At 47.4% G+C, this 19,645-nt stretch overlaps 1 protein-coding gene across 15 annotated transcripts in view; it reads left to right on the top strand.

Moving 5' to 3' along the window:
* Positions 1-19,645, top strand: part of PAFAH2 (platelet activating factor acetylhydrolase 2) — a 58,441-nt gene that overhangs the window by 25,417 nt on the left and 13,379 nt on the right. For 5 of the 15 annotated variants that reach the window (XR_569533.2, XR_569525.2, XR_569535.2 and 2 more), the window contains exons 11-15: positions 2,333-2,577; positions 3,551-4,587; positions 9,582-9,688; positions 15,546-15,663; positions 17,202-17,407. Coding sequence is in view for 2 of the 15 variants with exons in the window: in XM_008694574.2 (XP_008692796.1) it covers positions 2,333-2,427 (95 nt within the window). In the remaining 13 variants the exon portion in view is untranslated. Of the gene's footprint in view, positions 1-2,332; positions 3,431-3,550; positions 4,588-9,581; positions 9,689-13,773; positions 14,443-15,545; positions 15,664-17,201; positions 17,408-19,645 lie in introns of those variants that run through there. The other 10 variants (XR_005831526.1, XR_569527.2, XM_008694574.2 and 7 more) reach the window with 8 other exon arrangements.

Here is a 19,645-nt window from a genome sequence, read left to right as displayed (position 1 = left end):
CCCAGGACCCCAGGATCATGACCTGAGCCGAAGACAGATGCTTAACTGACTGAGCCACCCAGGCGCCCCTCACCCTGAAATTTCTCTTAAAAGATACCCACTTGACCCCACTTTCCCCTCCAGTTACCACCCCATTTCCCTGTTCCTCCCAAGAGCAAAATCAAAAGAATGTCCTTCTTTACTCTCTCTGGTTCTTCTCTTTGCATTCTCTCTTAAACCCACTCCGGTCAGGCGTTTGCATCCCAGTTCCCTGTGAGAACTGCTTTCGTCAGCGTGGCCGGTGAGCCTCACAGCCCTCAGTCCGGTGGGGAGAGTTCTCATTCCTCATCTGCTAGGGCGCTTAGCAGCTTCTGACAGTTGGTGACGCCCTCCTCTGTGAAACCCTGTGTTCACTTCCAGGACACCCCACTGTGGGTTTTCTCCTATCTGGATGTCTGTTCCTCCTAGGTCTACTTTACTGCTTCCAGGGCTCAGGGCTTGAACTTCACCTCTGTCCATATCCCCTGATGTCATCCATCCACTCTCATGGCTTGAAGTCTCAGGCTGACAATGCCCCACTTTATGTCTCCAGTTCGATGTCTCCCATGAACATCAGATACATATAACCCACCATGCAACGTTTCTCCGTCCAGTAGACCTCTCCAACAAGATCCGATTTCGAGTTCCTCAAGCTGACGTCTTCATTCTTGTCTCTGCTCCCCTTTCCAGTCCCTCAGAGATCCTGTTGGCTCTACCTTCCGACTACATATGGAATCTCGTCACTTGTCCTCACCCCCATGACTGCCACCCTGTCCAGGTCGTCTCTCCCTGTCCTTGTGTCCCCACATGGTCTTTTCTTAATCGAGCGGCCAGAGTGATCCTGGTAGAAACTAAGTCCGATCTCTCACGCCCCTGTTTCGAATCCTCCAGGGGCTCCCCATTTCTCTACGAGTCAAAGCCAACGTCCAGTGTCCTGCTTGCCCCATACAATGCAGCCCTTCCCCTCTGCCTGGGACACTCTTGCGTTTAGTCCCGTGGCTTCTTCCCATCTCCTTTAAGTCTTTGTGCAGATCTCCCCAGTGAGGCCCACCCTGACCACCCTTTTTATTTTTTATTTTTATTTTTACTTAAGTTCATTTATTTAAGTAATCTCTATACCCAGTGTGGGGCTAGAACTCATGACCCTGAGATCAGGAGTCATATACTCTTCTAACCGAGCCACCCAGGTGCCCCCTGACCCCCCTTTTTAAAACCCTGTACCTTTCTTTCCTCCCCTCATCCCCGGCTCCCAGGCACCACCACTGCTTCTCTTATCTGCGGTTTTTTCCCCATAGCACTTATCCCCTTTTCCCATCCTATATAATTTGTTGTGTGTATTGCTATCTCTGCCTATTAGATTATGAGCTCTATGGGGATAAGGCTTTCTACTGTGTGTGGATGTATTTTTAGCACCAACAACAGATTGGTCCATCATGGGTGTGCTCGATAGTTTTTGAATTAATGAATATGTACCCCTTACTTGTTGAGGATCTCTTCCAGGCCAGCTTCTTGGCAGGGCACTGGGGATCCAAAGATGAAGGAGAGTGGTCCCTGCCTTCTGTCCCAGCTCTTGTTTGTTTTGAACAAAAGCACCATTTGCCTGTTCAGCTGTGCCCTGCTCCCTCAGCCTGAGGCCTTGGACCCTTTTTGACTGTTCTGGCTGTGTATTAGACCCATCGGCCTATGATGCCAGGGCTCTCTCTTGAATCATATCCAGTGTTATGCTGCCCCATGATGCGGCCGTCCCATTCTCTCCTGCCTGTCACTGAGGTGGCCCTGAATGCGCAGCCGCCGGCTGATGTGCAAAAGATCTCATCCTTCCTGCTCAGCAGCTTCCCCGAGACTGCACATAGGCTTTCCGTTTTCTCACCCTTTTTGCCCCAGCTTTGAATTTGTCTCTACTACTTCTCCACTGGAATGACCTTGGGTGAATCGGGTCGCTTCTCTGAGCCTCAGTTTCCTCAATTTACATGTAAAATAGGGCTAATCCAGGACTTAACGCATAGGGATATTGTGAAAATTAGATGAAACAAGCATGTTTGGCATAGTCTCTAGGATGAATTACCCTTCAGTAAATGCTACCTTCTGTCACTATTACCCTTATTGAGTTGTTACGGGTTAAGCAAGTCATTTATGAAGCACATTTATAAAAGCACTCAATGAATAGTAGTTACCATACTGCTGTCACCCTCACAACCACCATAATCAGTCCTTTTAGTATCCCCGGTGCTCCTCTCCAGGATGACCCACAGAATCCATGGTAGCTATTCTTTGATCTAACCTTCCTGTTTTGCTTTTTTTCCCCCCCACTCAGACCTGAAAGAGGATTATGGCCAGTGGGACAGCCTCATTGAAGGCATCGGACCATCGCTCACCCCAGGGGCCCCACGCCATCTGTCCAGCCTGTAGGCACAACCAGCCATTTGTGAAAGGTCACTGAGCCAAGCTCCCATCTGGGGCCTGCCCGGGGACACCCGTAGCCTCCTATCAAGAAGTGGTTGATGTGACCCTTCTTCACAGATTGAGAGGATGTAATCATGCTGCTGATTGGATAACTGGGTACTTTGATCTAAACTTGTTGATCTTAAACTCATGCTGGGACTTGGGTCACTTACGGATTGGCAAACTGACTTTCTGGGAACTAAACCCTGATGGTGTGGGGTACAAGCAATGAGATAGAGTTGGGGGGCGGGGGGTTGCTTCAAGCTCCAAGCTGAACAGTGTTAACCCAGCGGCCTACTCCCTCCGCTTGCGCCATTGTGGCTTCTGCCGTGGAAGAAATGAAGCCGAAGGATGGTGTAAAATGCCCACCTTCAGGACCTCTAGCCCAGCTTAGCACTATCTCTTCCTACCTCTCAGCCTTCCCCCTCCCCAGAGCTACTTGGTAAGTTCTGAGCACTTCTGGTGACTTTCTAGGATATGGACCACCATCAGATTTTCTGTTTATTTTCTTGTTGCATGGAACATGGTCAGGACTCAGACTTGTGAGCCCACGGAGGAGGGCAGAAGCATTGTCCTCACAGCATAGGGAGAGAAACTGAGGTCCAGAGTGGTATCACAGAAGCTCTGGGTGTTACGGAGGTTTGCCAAAAATGTATCTTGACAAGAATCGACACAAGTTGGTGGAGATGGAGAACCATTAAGTGGCCATTTGAACAGACCCTTGCCCCAGGAGGGAGGCAGTTTGGTTGGTTAGAGTTCAGGAGGCCACCTCTGGAGATGTCTAGGAACACTTTGGTCTTGCCTCTTACCTCAGATACCATGAGCATCCAACTTGCTCAGAATCAGGGTGCTGTAATTGTCTGTTTTCCGGCTCTGAGGCCCTAGCCTCAAATGTATGTCAAGAAAAAGACTGAATTTCCATTCTGTTCCATTTATAATATGGATGATATTAATACTCATGTTTGCCTAATGATATGTTGGAATATTTTCTTTATTTAATCTGCATTAGAGCAAGATGGCGAGCCATCTGGAAGTAACTTTTCCTTCTGTCTTTCTTTGTTCGCTTACTACTTATACCCATGTGGAAAAGCCTTTAAAAGGAAAGGAAATCTTCCTGGAGATCTAACTCAAAGCTGTCTGGGAACATCAACCTGAAACTCTCCTCTCCACTCCTCTAGACTTCATGCCCCAGCCCAGGTAGGGGACCCCAGATGAGGCAGGAGCAAAAGGGAAATGCATCTCTACACAGTAGATCCAAGGTCAGTGCCACCAAAGCAAGCTGGGACCCATGTCTCCCTTCTCAACAGCTATTCTTTCTAAGGCGTGAAACATCAGATCCACTGAGGCTGTGGACCTTGGGAGTATCTTATGAATTCCAGTGAGACGGAGTGTGAGGAGAATATCATTCATTGAAGCACCGGGCTCTAGAATTCTGTATCCTGGTTTTGAGTCCTGGCTCTACTACTACTAACTGCATAAATTTGAGCAAATTGTATTCTCTTTCCATTCTCAGTTCCTGAATTTCTAAAACGGGAATCTGCATCATGAATCAAGAGGATTAAGCGTAAGGATGTGTGACCCATGGGTTATTTAAAAGTATGTTTCTTACTTTCCAAATATGTGAGATTTTTGTAGTTATCTTATAGCTTTTGTTTTCTGACTTTGTTGCTTTGTGGCCAAAGAAAATAACCCATATGGTCTTCATCCTTCCAAGATTTGTTGAAACTTGCTTTTTGGCCCAGTGTAAGGTCAGTTTTAAAAATATTCCATATATGATTTAAAAGACTGTCTATTTTGAAGTTTGGGGCTTGCCGTTTTACTCAGCAACACATCATGGACTTCCTGCTATGAATGCGTGCATAAGGGTACTTAACAGAGCCCACAAACCCCCGTATGGGGACCAGAGCCCCTCCGCACTCACAGAACCAGTAGATGCCACATCTTGTGACTGGGGCTGGCTCTGCAGATGCGGAGGGGCCAGCTCTGGCAGCATGAGCCCACGAGACCCAACCAATATGTCCAATGTCTACACAGGTATGTTTTGTAAAGAAGATTCTCAGAAACTGGATCTCTCTCTTCTATTCAGTTCATGTTCTGGTAATGACTCATTTATCCGGCAACACTGAGGTTGGTGAATTTTTATGTTATTGAAAATTATCCTTTAAAGCCACAAAATATTGACTATTTTGAATGGCAATCTACCAAAAAGATAATGCACACATTTTCTTAATGTGAGCTGACCTCTACCTTTTTAGGATGGTTTTATTAAGATAAACTAGATTGTGTGGTAGTTAAGAAGCAGCCCCCAAAAGGAACAAGGGTATGTCTTGCCCATGTTCTTGTTCTCTGTTGGTTGGGGAAGCTCTGCCTGGCGTTGTTTTTATCCTCACGTGGGGACCCAGGCCAGCGGAGCTGCTGCCGTCTGAAAGCGTTTGTAGCCAGTTGCCATGGTTGGAGCACCACCAGCTCTTGAAGCTTCTGCCCAGAAGTGCCACCCCCTCACTGTTTCCATTCACATTTCATTAGCCAGACCAAGTCATCTGGCTCGTTTCTAACATCGCACACCACCCCCAAGAGAGCTGACGTATCTGCGAGCAGGTCTGAGGTCTGAGCGGCGGTGCCCTCTGGTCTGGAAAGATGTGGAGAGCTGTTTGCACCGGCCCTCTGTGGCCCCCGTGACTGTCCTCTGAGCTCTTTTGATTGCTTTTCAGAGCTTGTGTTGTCTCCCTTGTGGTCGGGCTGCTAGCCATCACTCCTCATTGCCTTCAATGTGCCGGCCCCTGGCGGCCCTCCCTGTTCACTTCAAGTTTGTGACTTCTGATAAACCACCTTATTTACAACTGTCTAAAATAGATCTAGGTAGTCGGAGAGGGCTTCAGAGACTCTCCTGCAGTTAAAACGCACTGCCTTTAGCGCTGGACTTTACAGTCCTTCCTTTGACTGCTCAGAAGGGGTATCACCAGGCCTTTGGTCCTTTGTCCTGATTTTTTGTTAGCTTCCAGGGGATAGAAAGACACCAGCTAAGTGGGCCTTTAGATAAGTAAGGTAATCGTGCATATTATTTGGCATTTGCTGGTAAATTACCTTCTAGTGAATCCTTCCCAAAAGCAAAGGAAATGTTTGGGGGTTTTTTTGCATCTTGTTCCCCATCCCATGATCGGACTGTTCCCGTGGAAGCCTCCTAGTGGTACACGGTGAAGCGTCTGTGCGCGGGATGGTGCATGAGGAGGGAAGGTTAGGCCGAATGGGTTCTTGCTGTGCCCCCGACACAGTCCCCAGGTGCCTCTCTTGTATATGTCCTGACATAGCTGCCTCCTTGCCCATCCTCAAGAGGACTACGAGGCTCTCGAAATGTCAGTCAATGGATGCTAACTCCATGTCTGGGCCTTGTGGGGACCTACATCTGCTCCCCTTTTTATCTGGGGCACCACTTACCCCTGGGCCTGCCGAGTGACAGAGAGAGACAGGAGAGGCTGCACTCTGTACTCAGGACCCATCCTCGTTAGGAAGTTTACTTTCTGTCCTGTCACAACCACATGCAGAAGCCAAGCGTCCCCGGCCATTGCCGCATGGTGAAGGAACCGCGATGGTGATCATCGTAGCCTGTGTTTCCTGGGCCCTTCCTGGGCGTCAAGGATTATGTGCTCAGGGCTTCACGTGCATCATCTCGCTTGCTTCTCACAGGAACCCCCTGAGCTCAGGTGCTGTTGGCCTCATTTTACCTATGAGGAAACAGAACCTTAGAGAAGTGACTTGATCAAGCAGTCACAGCAAGAATTTGGCAAAGCTGGCATTTCAGCATCAGAATCCAAGCTCCTAATCACTGAGCCATATACTGTCAGATACGCATACTCGGTTTTGCACCTTCCTCTGTCTCTTTACTGTCGGGGTAAGAGTAATGTAATTTCATGAGAAATTGAATCAAAATACCAAACTCTATGGGGCACCTGGCTGGCTCATTCAGTGGAGCATGTGACTCTTGATCTCGGGGTTGTAAGTTCAAGCCCTACATTGGGCGTAGAGCTCACTTAAGAATAAAATCCTTAAAAAAAAAAAAAGAAAAAAATCAGACTCCAAAAAAAAAAAAGTCAAACTCCAGCAATTTCTATATGACTTGTATTTAGACTCAGTGATATCCTCAGCGTTGAGAGATGGGTTGGGGAGGAAGGTGTGCCTCACCAAGGACTGTGGGTCGGGTGCTTGGTTGGTGTGATACGTGAGAAAAGCAGCTCAGGGACTGAGAAGATGGTCTTCAAAATCAGACACCTCCACCACTATTAGCCCTTTGGCCCATGCTGCTCATTCTCTGAACTTTGGTTTTTCTCATCTGCGAGAATTCTAGTAGTATTTACCTCTTCGAATTGTTATAATTAGATGAAGTAATGCGTGTGAAGCGCTTCGCACAGTCTGTACTAAGGGCTTAATCAATATCAGCTATGACAGCACTGTGTTCTTTGGTCCTCCTTACACGCCTGGACAGTCAGATATCACTTGCCCTTCCCTGAGTGGACCCCGGAGGTCCTAGTCTACGTTCTTACTGCAGCTTGTCTGGCTTCCCGGGTATTTCCCTCGCAAGAAGCCTGCCCCCTGCCACCCAGCTGCTCACTGTGCGAGGGTGGAGCTAGATGAAAAGACGGTTTTTCTGTTCTCTTGACTCTGATTTCCTGCTCCTCACATCAAAACTCAAAACCCACCCCGCAGTTCTAGCCTGGCAGGCTCTCTTGCCCACCAGGAAGGGTCTACACTCGTAGGTTCCAGTTTGGGTTTCAGTTTCACTCCTGATCATCCAAACACACATTTCTACGCACTGGTTCTACGCACAGGTCCTAAAATGTTGAGTGGGAAAATCAGAGCTCTGTGCAGACGTCAGTCAGAGGGAGGAGGACCTGGGGGTGGGGAGTGTGTAATAGAGGCTACGTGCTGTGATTGTTGTCTGTGACGTTGGAGGTGGGCATAAAGGGGTTCCAGGGCCCCGTGACCTCCTCAGGAGACACTCCCCAGGCCCGATGAGGGCCTGTGAATGACCTCAGCTCTCCCCCTCGCCGCTAGCTCTGATTTCCCACCAGCTCCTCTGTCCCCTCCCCACTGCTGGTTTCCAGGTCCTTGGAGGCCAGTCTCCCCAGCAGCTCACCCCTGTGGACTGATCTCTTTCCTGCTGCATCCTGCTGCCAAAGCTGCCTAAAACGCTACTTTTGTATCGAAACGCCAGTCTGGCAAGGTGGTCTGAAGGGAGAAGGACCGAACTGCTGGTCTGGAGCCCTGGCTTCTTGTCTCGTCTCTTAGTCACAGTCGCTCTTGTCATGGTTTCTCTTGCTCGGTGACCTCGTGTAGGTGCTTGCTTTTCCTCTTGTGACTTTGGTTTCCCTACCTGTAAATTGGGCTATGGGGTGGTGGCTGTTGAATTGGCTGATCCCTGAGGCCCCTTCAGTGCTGCCGTTCCGGGGCGCTGCCCTGAAATTGTCAGGAATCTGCAGGACTCCCTTTTCCTTGTAAGATGGCATCTCATCCCCTCACTCTGTCTGGTCTTGCCCTACCCCTCCTTGTCCTCTGCTTCTTACCATATACTCTTTTTTCCCCAGTCCCCCTAATATGCCCACCCATTCCCCAAACCAACACACATTCCCTTTGGGGGGGGCCTCCCAACCTCCTTCCTGAACTTCCAAGTGCTGCTAATCCTTTAGGCCCCTTTCGAGTTCCCCTCTTCTCTGAAAGCCTTCTTTATTAGACTCAACTAACATTTGATCTCTTGGCCTCCTGCTCCCCAGGAGAAACGCGTTCGTGCCATATTTAGTACTGGGCTGGATTACATTATTCCAGGAGCAGGACCCATCTGTTGCACGGGAAAATCATCCTCCTGTTGACTGACACGGGGAGCAGGGATCACTGTTCCCTCCTCGCTTGTCCCCCTCATCAGCAGGCTTCTTGTTCCCCAGCCAGACTTGGGAACAGCTGGTGTTCGCCCAGCCCTCGATGGCTCCAGCTGCCCCTGCTTCCCTTCCTTTCGGTTTTCTCAGACCCCAGCTGTGGGGCCCAGGGCAGAGCCAGTGACGGTGTGGCCCAGGGCAGCTGGAGGGAACCGAGCTACATGGACGTGGAGCGCCTGAGAGTTAGAAGGAAGGCAAAACTGAGCACAAATCACACCGATACTGAAAACGAGGGAAAGTTCGCCAGCTTATTTTCCCCATCTTGCTTTCATCTAAAAAAAGAAGCTGCTCAGAAATCCAGTCCTCCTCAGCCTGCGAAGCCAGATGGTCCCTACATGCTCAGCCTGCCAAGTGCGCGTGTATAATTATTCATTTTCATGGTATCACACCCAGGTCTGAAGCCAGACACACTTTTTTGCCATTTGATCTGGAGCCAGTGAACCCTTCTGAGCCTTTCTCTTTTTCTGTAAAATGGGGTCACTAATGTCTGCTGTGCCCACCTCAGGATTGGAGGGTGGGGGGAGAGGGTTTCAGTGTCGGATGTAAGAGCACTTTGTAATTTGCAAGGCACGGGACAAATATATATTGCTATTAATAACCAAAGTGCCATATTTTGTTTTTGCCAGGGTGCTGCTACATAATGAGCTCTCTTTGTGCCAGATTCTGTGCTGAGTGTTTCACATACATTGTAGCATTTAATCCTAACAACATCCCCGCAAGGTAGTGCATGTTAACCCCTTCCCACAGCTCAGGAGAATGAGGTTCAGAGGATGTGCGAGCTCAGGCACAGTCACCCAGCATGCGGTTCCGTCCTGGAGCCAGGATTTGAACCTCAACGGGGGGGTTCCAAAGCCAGTGCTCCTGATTTCTGTTCGTTCCTATCTCACAAAAAGAAGGCAGCTCTTTGCCCTACACAGGCGGAAATGACCCATAATTTGCTCTCCAGTAAATGCCCGTGACAGTTGGGTCATACAAAGAGTCATTTGTGTTGATGACCCAACTGAGTCCTGAGAGTGCACCTTGAAGGCATTTCTAGCAGTAGAAATGGGCTGGTTCCGGCAGTCCATCCATCATCTGTCCACCTCCCAGAAAGTGAACAGTTCAGAGAACAAGCCCATTAGTACTGTACTCTATAAACCATGGAGCCAACCAACCGGCAGAAAAAAATTTTTTAAATCTCTGACTTATGTATTATAGATTAGTGATTCTCAGCTCTAGACGCCCATCTGAATCACTTAGGAACTATATCCAAATACAGATGCCCTGGCCGTGTCTCCAGAGACCCAGAGAAGCTGATTCAAAAGGTATAGTGTGGGCTGTGTGTGTGTGTGTGTGTGTGTTATAAGCGCCAGGGGTATTTCTGATATGCAGCCTAGTTTGAGAACCCCTGTTATGGTTTAACACTATTAGCCTATTTTTCTTTTCTTTATGGAACAAGAGTACTAGCTGAAAATAGAGAATCATTAAATTTTAGAGTTGGAAGAGCCCTTTGGTGCATGAGGAAACCAAAGCTCGGAAAAGTTCAGCAAGAATTTGGTAGAGAATTAAAATCCACATATCAGGGCTTCTGGGTGGCTCAGTCAGTTAAGTGTCTGATTCTTGTTTTCAGCTCAGGTCTTGATCTCAGGGTCGTGAGGTCAAGCCCTGTGTTGGGCTGCACCTTGGGTGTGGAGCCTACTTAAAAAATCAAATCAAATCCAGATCTGGATTCCAGTCTCGTGCTCTAGATGCATCCATAGATGCTAGGATTTTGTTGGATTATGAAGAAAATCCTCAGGACCCACTCACCATAACATCCGTGATTTCCAGTGGTCATACCCTGGAGTTTTTGTGTAAGGAAGAAGCCTGGGCTAAAAGGTCTGTGAGAATCAACTCAGATGGCCCGTTCTCACATGTGTTCATTTACCCTAATGGTTGGCCCTGTCCTCGTGGAACTGAATCTAAGGGGCAAGAACGGCCAACGGTTAGGCCCCGTGTCATGAGTGCTATAATAGGGGCTCTCTAAGGCTCCGGAGGGGTACAGGGTGACCAACTTCAGCCCAGGAGGAAAGCTCTCAGACAGTAGTGTATACTTGAGCTTGGTATCTGTATTAGTTATCACAGCATAATAACCCCAAATTTAGCAGCTTAGAACAACAAACATTCTCTCACACTTTATGGCTCAGGCATTCTGGAGTGGCTTAGCTGCGTGGTTCTGGCTTAAGATCTCTCTTGAGGTTGCAGTCAGGATGTCAGCTGGGATTACTGTCATCTGAAGGCTTGACTAAGGCTGGAGGATCCACTTCCAAGCTGGCTCACTCACATGGTTGCTGGCAGGAGGCCTTAGCTCGTGGAGCTGTCCGTGGGGCTGCTGCTCAAGGCATGGAGCTGGCTTCTCCCAAAGCAAGTAATCCAAGAGGGAGTGAGATGGAAGCTGCAGGGTGTGTTAGGACCCGTCCTTGAAAGTCCTAGTCCAGCGTATCCACACTTCCATATTATTACTCAGGCCAAGCCTAGTCAGTGGGGGAGGGGACCTTACAAGGGGGTGAATGCCAGGATGTGGAGATTATTGGGCGTCATTGTGGAGGCCGGCTACCACAAAATTGAAGATGCATGGAGTTTTCCAGATGGCCAAGGGAGAAGGCCTTCCAAGCACAAGAAATAAGATGTAAAGACACAAATACAAATAGCAAGGCATAGCATATTCAGGACATTGTAACTGGTTTGGAGAAAATAGGCGAAAAATGGGGGAAAGGGGAGCTTGAAGAAATCAAGGCCTCTGTGTCAAGTGAAGGAGTTAGGTCTTTATCATTTGGCCAGTGGTTTTGAGATGTTTCCACATATTGGAATCATGTGAGAAGATTTTAAAACTTCCAATGCCAAAGCTACACCCGTATCAAATAAGAACCTCTGGGAGTAGACCCAGATATTAGTAGTTTTGAAAGTTTCTCAGGTGGGGGCGCCTGGCTGGCTCAGTTGGTGGAGCATGCAGCTCTTGATCTTGGGGTCATGAGTTCAAGCCCCACATTGGGCATGGAGCCTACTTTAAAAAATAAAGTTTCTTAGGTGATTGTAATATGCAGGCAAGGTTGAAAACCAGTGCTGTAGGCCACACGAAGTAACCAAAAAGCGGGAAGCAGGAGAGTCATACGACCAGGCTTCCAGTCTCTTCTCAGAGATGAAAAAGTGCAGCTGTACTTTCCCTCTCTGCTCACCTTGAAAAACCAGAAAGGCCCCATCCTCTGTACTCACCCCTCACTCAGGTATTCTATGTTTCATCATCTTTACTACCAAAAAAAAATGGAGCAGAAGTTATCTAAACTTCAGCAGCCCCGAGTAACTTCTTATCATCCTAAATTGCCTATTTATAAATTTCCAAACCTAGTGTGGATGCCAACATTCTTACATTACCATAATCACTCTGGAAAGTATTTTTTTTCCCCGCTTCACACTTTCATATATCCATTTGTCTGTTTCCGCATGGTCCTCCCATCCAACAGGAGAGTGTAAATTAGGGCCAGGGCCTTCTGAGTCAGATGGACCTCTGAACTGGAGTCCTGATGTCATCACTTACTAACGTGTGGGGTGACTGAACCTCTCCGGCCTTCAACTAACTCATCTGGGAAATGCGATCCTATCTACCTCAGAAGCCGCTTGAGGATATTAGATGAGGTCACGCACGTTAAGACCTCTCCTCAGTGCCTGGCACATAGCACGCAATAAATGTTTGTTACCGTTCAGCATTCCAAATGACATTTTAATATCCCGTCACATCAACCACCATCCTCTCGTTTGGGTCTGCTTAGCAGTTCTCCCCATTGCCAGGGTTTTGAGCCATTTTTAGTTGTTTTTAGCTGTAATATTTTACATTTCTTTGTCTAAATCGGTGGCATTTCTCTGTAAAGTTCTTNCCCTAATATTTTAGACATGGAAATTGAAGATCGGAGAGATGAGGTAACTTGTCAAACGAAGGTCTCACTGCTTGTTAGTGTCAGAGCCAGGAGTAGGGCCAGGTCCCAGATACACTGAGGCTTATCCTTGTGTTCTTTCTCCCCTGACACCCAGACCCCGTACTCACCAGAGACTTGAAGACTGGCCCTTCTCACCTTCTCTTCTCCACGCTGAGTGATTCGGATCTCCCAGTGTGCCCTCTGACATGCCCTCTCCCACCCTTTCATCATCCTAGAGGCCCCTCATCAATCCACTATAATTGGAGCGGCAGCCCTGCTGGTCCCCTGGGAGGTGGGAGCAGACGATGACTAACACTTTAGAGACCTGGACTCCTCTCTTGGCGCCTCTGGATCTCTGTGGGTTGATGTTGTGCAATCAGATGGGGATGGAGAACCGTCTGACACATATCCCTCTCTCCTACCTGGAACACTGTCTGATTTCATCGAATCCACCTTCCCAGAACAGTAAAGCTTAAAGGGACCAGAGAGATCATTCTCTAACTAGTCCCTGTTATTTACAAAAGAGGAAATAGACTCAGTGATGCGGGTTGATCAGTAGCAGATCTGGGCCTGGGACCCGGGCCAGGAGACTCCCAGTGTGGTGATGGGGAGACAGCCCTGGAGCCAGGCAGGCCTGGGTATGAGTGAGTCCCAACTGTGTGAACTTGGGCAAGAGAGTTAAGCAATGCCCAATTTCCCCTTCTGTAAAATGGTGATACCCAGCTCAGGGATGTGATAAGGAGTAAGTGAGATAACTAATGTAGAGTATGGAGCACTGTGCTCCATAAATGGTAGGTAGTCGGTAGAGCACAGGGCTTAAGAGTCTGGGCTTTGAAATCAGAGAACTGTTCAAATCCTAGACACCCACTCACGAGTTGAGCTGTGTGATTTTGGACGACTTATTTAACAAGAGCTAATACTTACTGCACTTACTTGTTCCAGGCGTTATGCCAAGCGCCTTAGAGATATTATTTCATGTAATGTTCACAACACTTATGAAATAGGTGCCATCGGTATCCTGCTTTTACAATTGGGGATACTGAGGCATGCACCAATTTAATAATTTTGCCTCAATGTCCGTATTTCTTTTTTTTTTTTAATATTTTATTTATTTATTTGACAGAGAGACAGTGAGAGAGGGAACACAAGCAAGGGGAATGTGAGAGGGAGAAGCAGGCTTCCCGCGGAGCAGGGAGCCGGATGCAGGGCCCGATCCCAGGACTCTGGGATCATGACCTGAGCTGAAGGCAGACGCTCAACGGCTGAGCCACCCAGGCGCCCCTCAATGTCCGTATTTCTGATTCTTCTCTACTTTAGTTCTTTTCTGCTAAGCACACCCATCTTCTTCCTTCAATGATGAAGAATTTTCTCCTGCTTTTGAGCTTTGAAACAGGCTGTAGTCTCTTCTGTCCTCCTCCCCTCTTCTCTTCATCAGATTCTGTTCCTCCCCTCTGTTCCAGCATTGCCATGGACTCTCCTTCTCTGAAAAACCCACCCTGCAAGCCTCACACCAGCTGCTCCAGCACCTTCTCAGCCCTGTCTGCTGCCAACACCTGGGATCTACTCCTCAGGGCTGTTAGCTTCTTCTGCCCAGGTCCTCATGCACACTGGCTCCCCCGTCACACAAAGGATTCCGTAAAGGACAAGTGTCCCTGGCCAATTCAGTTCAACCAACATCATACCTGCTGTGTCCCTGCTGGACCAGATGTTGGGCACTGTCCCGACTGTTCCACCAGGCTGACAGATCTCATCTGGCTCACCCCTGCCCTATAAAAATAAAACGCAGATTTCACACCCCAAATGCGGAAGTCTGAAAACACAAATGCCAGCAAAAAAGTGGAATTGGGGAGAATACTCACTGGGAATATTCATTCCCTTCTGGTGGCACGCCAGTCAGTTGGTGCAACCACTTTGGAAATATCTTCCAGAGTCGAAGATGCACATACCCTACGAGCAGCACGTCTACTCCTAGGCAAACCCGAAGAAATCCTCGCTCACGTGTACAAAAAACCACAGAATTGTTTCTTGCAGCACACAAATGTTTCTTCATCGCAAAAGTTATTGTTTCCCCAAATCTCCAACTAGGGTTTTAAAAAAATAATGAGGGGCGCCTGGGTGGCTCAGTCATTAGGCGTCTGCCTTCGGCTCAGGGCATGATCCCGGCGTTCTGGGATCGAGCCCCACATCAGGCTCCTCCTCTGGGAGCCTGCTTCTTCCTCTCCCACTCCCCCTGCTTGTGTTCCCTCTCTCGCTGGCTGTCTCTCTCTGTGTCAAATAAGTAAATAAAAATCTTTTAAAAAAAAATGAAAATACTGAATTTTTAAAAATCACATTTCTTTTTAAAAAGTTCATTGTGATAAAATATACCTAACATGAAATTTACCCTTTTAATCCCTCTTAAGGGTACAGTTCTGTGGTATTAGGTGCATTCACATTACATAACCTAAAAATCCCATGTTTCTTGAGGAGCACAGGTTTAAATATCTAGATGGTAGAATGGAGTAAATTAGGAGCCCCCTATGTTGTTAACAAAGCATTAAATAACCTATGTTTTAATTTATCCTAGCACTTAACTGCCCCTTTTTCTTATTGACACAAAAGATAAGTGCTGTTAGGTTTTTTTCTTCCTGATTCTTGTGCTTCTATTTTTTTTTCCAACTTTGTATCATGAAAAATTTCAAACACAGAGAAAAGTCGAAATCGTAGTACAAAAAACACCTGTAAACCCACCACCTGGATTCAATAATTTGAAACTCTTGGGGCGCCTGGGATGCGTAGTCGTTAAGCGTCTGCCTTCGGCTCAGGGTGTGATCCCAGCGTTCTGGGATCGAGCCCCACATCAGGCTCCTCCACTAGGAGCGTGCTTCTTCCTCTCCCACTCCCCCTGCTTGTGTTCCCTCTCTCGCTGGCTCTCTCTCTCTGTCAAATAAATAAATAAAATCTTTAAAAAAAATTTTGGAAACTCTTACTCGTGTAGTTTATAAAACATCACCTTCATAGGTCTCTTGGGTTAGTCCTCTGTTTCCTGTATCCCATTCAGGTCCATTTCTTTCTGGGCTTCCTTTTTCCTTTTGCTTGAGTACGCACACTGCTTCGAAAGGTGGTGTGACACGGAAATTGGAGTCCTTGTAGGACCTCAGATGTGTATGTTAATTTGGCTGCAGAGAGAATTCTAGGTACAAATTCATTTTTTCCCTCAGACCTTTGAAGACCTTACTCCTTTGTCTTATAGCATTTGGTACCGTTGGTAAGAGATCTGATGCCAATCTAAGTCTTGATCCTTTATCTCTGGGAACGCTGGATGCCAACTTTTATCTTCAAAGGTCAGAACTTCACCAATACATGCCTAGGTATGTATCTCTTTTTGATTGAAAGACATTTATGAATGAAGGACTTGGTCGATTAGTATAGATAGCTAGCTGGTGTAGGTTCTTCTGAAGCATGGGAGGTTTTCTTCACAGAGGACCTCTTTCCTGTGTGGGAGGTCTGACTATGGGCTCTGAGGAGTGGGCAGGGCCTGTCAATAAGCAAGCCTCCCTTTAGGCAATCTCGGGATCCCCGAAGTTCTAAAATAAGGAGTGGAACAATGTGGTACTGGTCCGTGAGTTGCAATGGACAGAAAACAGGCATGATCCAGCTTAAGCAAAAACAATTTATTGGCTTAGGAAGTTTGAAGTAGGTTTGCTAACTATCTGCATGGTGGCAAGATGGCTGCCAGCAGCCCCAGACTCCCGTCATCTTTATAGTCCACAATCCCAGAGGCAGATCCTAGAGTGTTCTCTCCCAGGCACCATATTATTAGACCCCGTGGAAGGAGGCTCACTCTGCTTGGGTTCTGTACCTTCCTCTTAGACCAGTTGCTGTGGATAGGAGATAGGTACTAAAATTGGCCAGGGTTGAACCATGCCCCATTTCTTTCGCCTGGGGCAGGCATGACGCTGTGACTGTTTACCAGAACGATGTGGGATGGCAGAAGGGCAGGCAGCCCCACAAAGGGCAGAATTCCAGGCAGGCAGACCACCCATATCCTCATAAGGATTCTAGGGTTTCTCATTCCCGGATGGAGCTGTCTTTCCCTTCTGGGACCTCTGGCTTTTTCACCTGAGAACCCTCCCTGAGATCTCTCACTTTGCTTAGAAATCACTTCCAATGCCTTTAGCAGGTTTGAAAGCAGCGATTCAACCCTGGAATGCATTGGCACAGCACTATTCATATGAGAACATCTACCCTAAAAACCAAATCATTAAATTTATAACTTTTTTTTTTTTTTTTACTGTCAAGTTGTACATGCAAAGCAGACATCCTCACTTCCCCTCTGAGCCCCACCCAATGCCAGCTCTCACTTCTGAAAGTCAGAAATGGTCTGCAGTGGAGAGGGGGTCAGAGACATGGTAGAAATCAGGAATGGAGTCAAGGTCAGGGATGGAATGAGGGTCAGGGGAGAGGGGAGGGTCTGAGAGAAATTAAGGGTTGGATAGGTCTTTCAGAAGTTACTTGGTGATTTTTTTAATAGTAATTTTCTATTTTGACTCAGTTCTATCAAAATGTCCCCCATATCGAATTGGCTTTGCCAAACTGCCCAGCTTTGAGGCCCAGTTGGAATGAGACTCAGATAGCTAACTCCCAGGCCGACACTCTTATCAGATGGTGCACAGTCTCCTTGCAGAGAGAGCCCAGACCCAGACAGGGCAGATTCCAGCCGGGCTCTGCCCTCATTTGTCTCCCACGGGTTACTGCCTGAGCAGATGCTCCACCCATCCTGTGTCCCGCTCCCCACACCCCCTTCCTCTTCCTTCTGGGTTCAGAGCAGGAAGGTGAGTGTGGAACAGGCAAGGGTGAGCTAACTGGCTGCTTCCACCTCCTGCCCCTGCTCTTCGTGTCTCTCCAGCCTCCTTGTCTTTCATAAATAAAGGCTGAGGCCCAGAGGATGCCCTCACCGCCTTGTTCCACCCTGTTCACAGCCAGAGCTGCAGAGCCTGTGGACTTCCTCGCACTGCTACAGTGCCTGGGAAAGCCATAGGCCACAGTCCCCGGAGCCCTGGAGTCCTGGGGCAGACAGAGCAGTTGTTTCCCAGGGAACCATCCTTCCTCATGGTAAGGTCTCAGCCTTGAGTCAAAATTTTTGGCTTTGATTTGGTTTCTCTTCCCTTTTTCCCCTCTTGTATTCACAATACTCGCCACCCCCATTCTTTGAGTAAGAGATGCTGTCCTAGTCAGCTTGGGCGGCCGTAACAAAGTATCAGACTGAGGGGCTTAAACAACAGACATTTATTCCTCACACTGTTGGAGGCTGGGAAGTCCAGAACGAAGGTGCCAGCCGATTTGGTTCCTGGCGAGGGCCCTCGTCCTCGCCTGCGGACACCTGTCTTCTCCCTGTGTCCTCACGGGACATAGAGCAGTCTTTCTCTCTTCTTTGTCTTCTGTTCCCTTAGGGCCACTAATTCCATCATGAGGGCCCCACACTCATAATCCCATCTAAACCCTATTACCTCCCAAGGGCTCTGCTTCTCAATGCCATCCCATTCCCAGTTAGGACCTCAACATATGAATTTTAGGGGGACACAAACATTCAGTCCATAATAGATGCTTATTGTAGAAATTTTTGACAAATAAAAAAAAGTAAAATGGAAGAATAGTACAACCTCTCCTACCAACTAAAGGTAAATAGTGTTTAGAAACTTATAGCATATTTCCTCAAGTATTTCTCAACACTTTTTTTTTCAACACTTTATAAAATATCATATATGGAACTTTGTATCTCATAAGCATCTTCCATATTAAACAATCTCTATAAACATTTTATAATATTCATGCATTCACCATTTTAAATGAATAGTATTTTATCCTATAACCATGCCGTAATTTATGTGAACAATCTCCTCACGTTGGATGCTGAGGTTATTATTTTTACTTTTTTACTGTGACGGAACCTTTCTGTGGCTTGACTATGGTGGTGGTCCCACAAATCTACATGTAATAAAATTACATAGAACTAAATACACACAAATGAGTGCACATAAAACAGTGAAATCTGAATAAGTTGTGTGGATTGACGATTATATGAGATATTATTGCCATCGAGCAAATGTGTCCCCTCACAATTCCTATGTTGAAACTTAATCCCCAGTGTGGTGATGTTAGGAGGTGGGGCCTTTGGGGGTGACTAGGTCAGGAGGGTGGAGCTCTCGTGAATGGAATTATGAGAGAGATACCAGAATTTCTTCACTATTCTGCCATGTTGAGGACACAGCAAGATGCCCACCTCTGAGCCAGGAAAGGGGCTCTCACCAGACATGTGATCTGCTGACGCCTTCAGTTTGGACTTCCCAGCCTCTAGAACTGTGAGAAATAAATGTTTGTATTTTCAACCACCCACGTTTTAGTGTTTTTGTTATAGCTGCCTGAACAGATTGAGATGGTTACCATTGGGGAAAACTAGGTGAAGGGTATAGAGAATCTCTCGATAGCATTTCTTATAACTGCATGTTAATCTAAAATTTAACTCAAGGGGTGACTGGGTGGCGGCAGTCGGTTGAGCGTCTGACTCTTGGTTTTGGCTCAGGTCGTGATCTTGGGGTTGTGAGATCGAGCCCTGTGTTGGGCTGAGCGCTGAGCGCAGAGTCTGCTTAAGATTCTCTCTCCTCTAAGCCTCCCCCTGCTCCTGCGCGTGCCCTCTCTCTCTCAAATAAATAAATCTTTAAAAAATAAATAAATAGAAATTTACTCAAAATAAAAAGTTTTAAGAAATCCATTACAGTGAACATCTTCTGTAAGTACCTGTATACATCCTCAACTTCTCATTATTTCCTTTAGGTCTGTTGCTATGAGAGAAATTACTCATTAAAAACTACTCATTTCTACTCATTAGTAGAAAATAAGAGCTCTCAGGGCGCCTGGGTGGCACAGCGGTTGAGCGTCTGCCTTCAGCTCAGAGCGTGATCCCGGCGTTATGGGATCGAACCCCACATCAGGCTCCTCTGCTATGAGCCTGCTTCTTCCTCTCCCACTCCCCCTGCTTGTGTTCCCTCTCTCGCTGGCTGTCTCTCTCTCTGTCGAATAAATAAATAAAATCTTTAAAAAAAAAAAAGAAAAGAAGAGCTCTCGATCTCAGCACACTGGGGCTTCCTGTCTATCACCCAAGAAGGCTTGTGGGCGTAGAAAGCTGATCTGTAATTCAGAGGAGGAGGAGGGGTTAGCCATACTCACAGACTGTTCTGTTTTGCTCCCTGTAGGCCCTCCACTGGCGGAGTCAGGGGAATTAGGTGACATGATTCAGATGTCAAAGACACCAAGCTAAGGCCTGTTACACACATCTCTAGTAGGACTAAACCA

This window comes from Ursus maritimus, unplaced genomic scaffold, assembly GCF_017311325.1.
Source record: "Ursus maritimus isolate PB19 unplaced genomic scaffold, ASM1731132v1 scaffold_32, whole genome shotgun sequence".
In the NCBI taxonomy this organism is placed as follows: Eukaryota; Metazoa; Chordata; class Mammalia; order Carnivora; family Ursidae; genus Ursus; species Ursus maritimus.
This window is presented reverse-complemented; position numbering and strand designations above follow the sequence as displayed.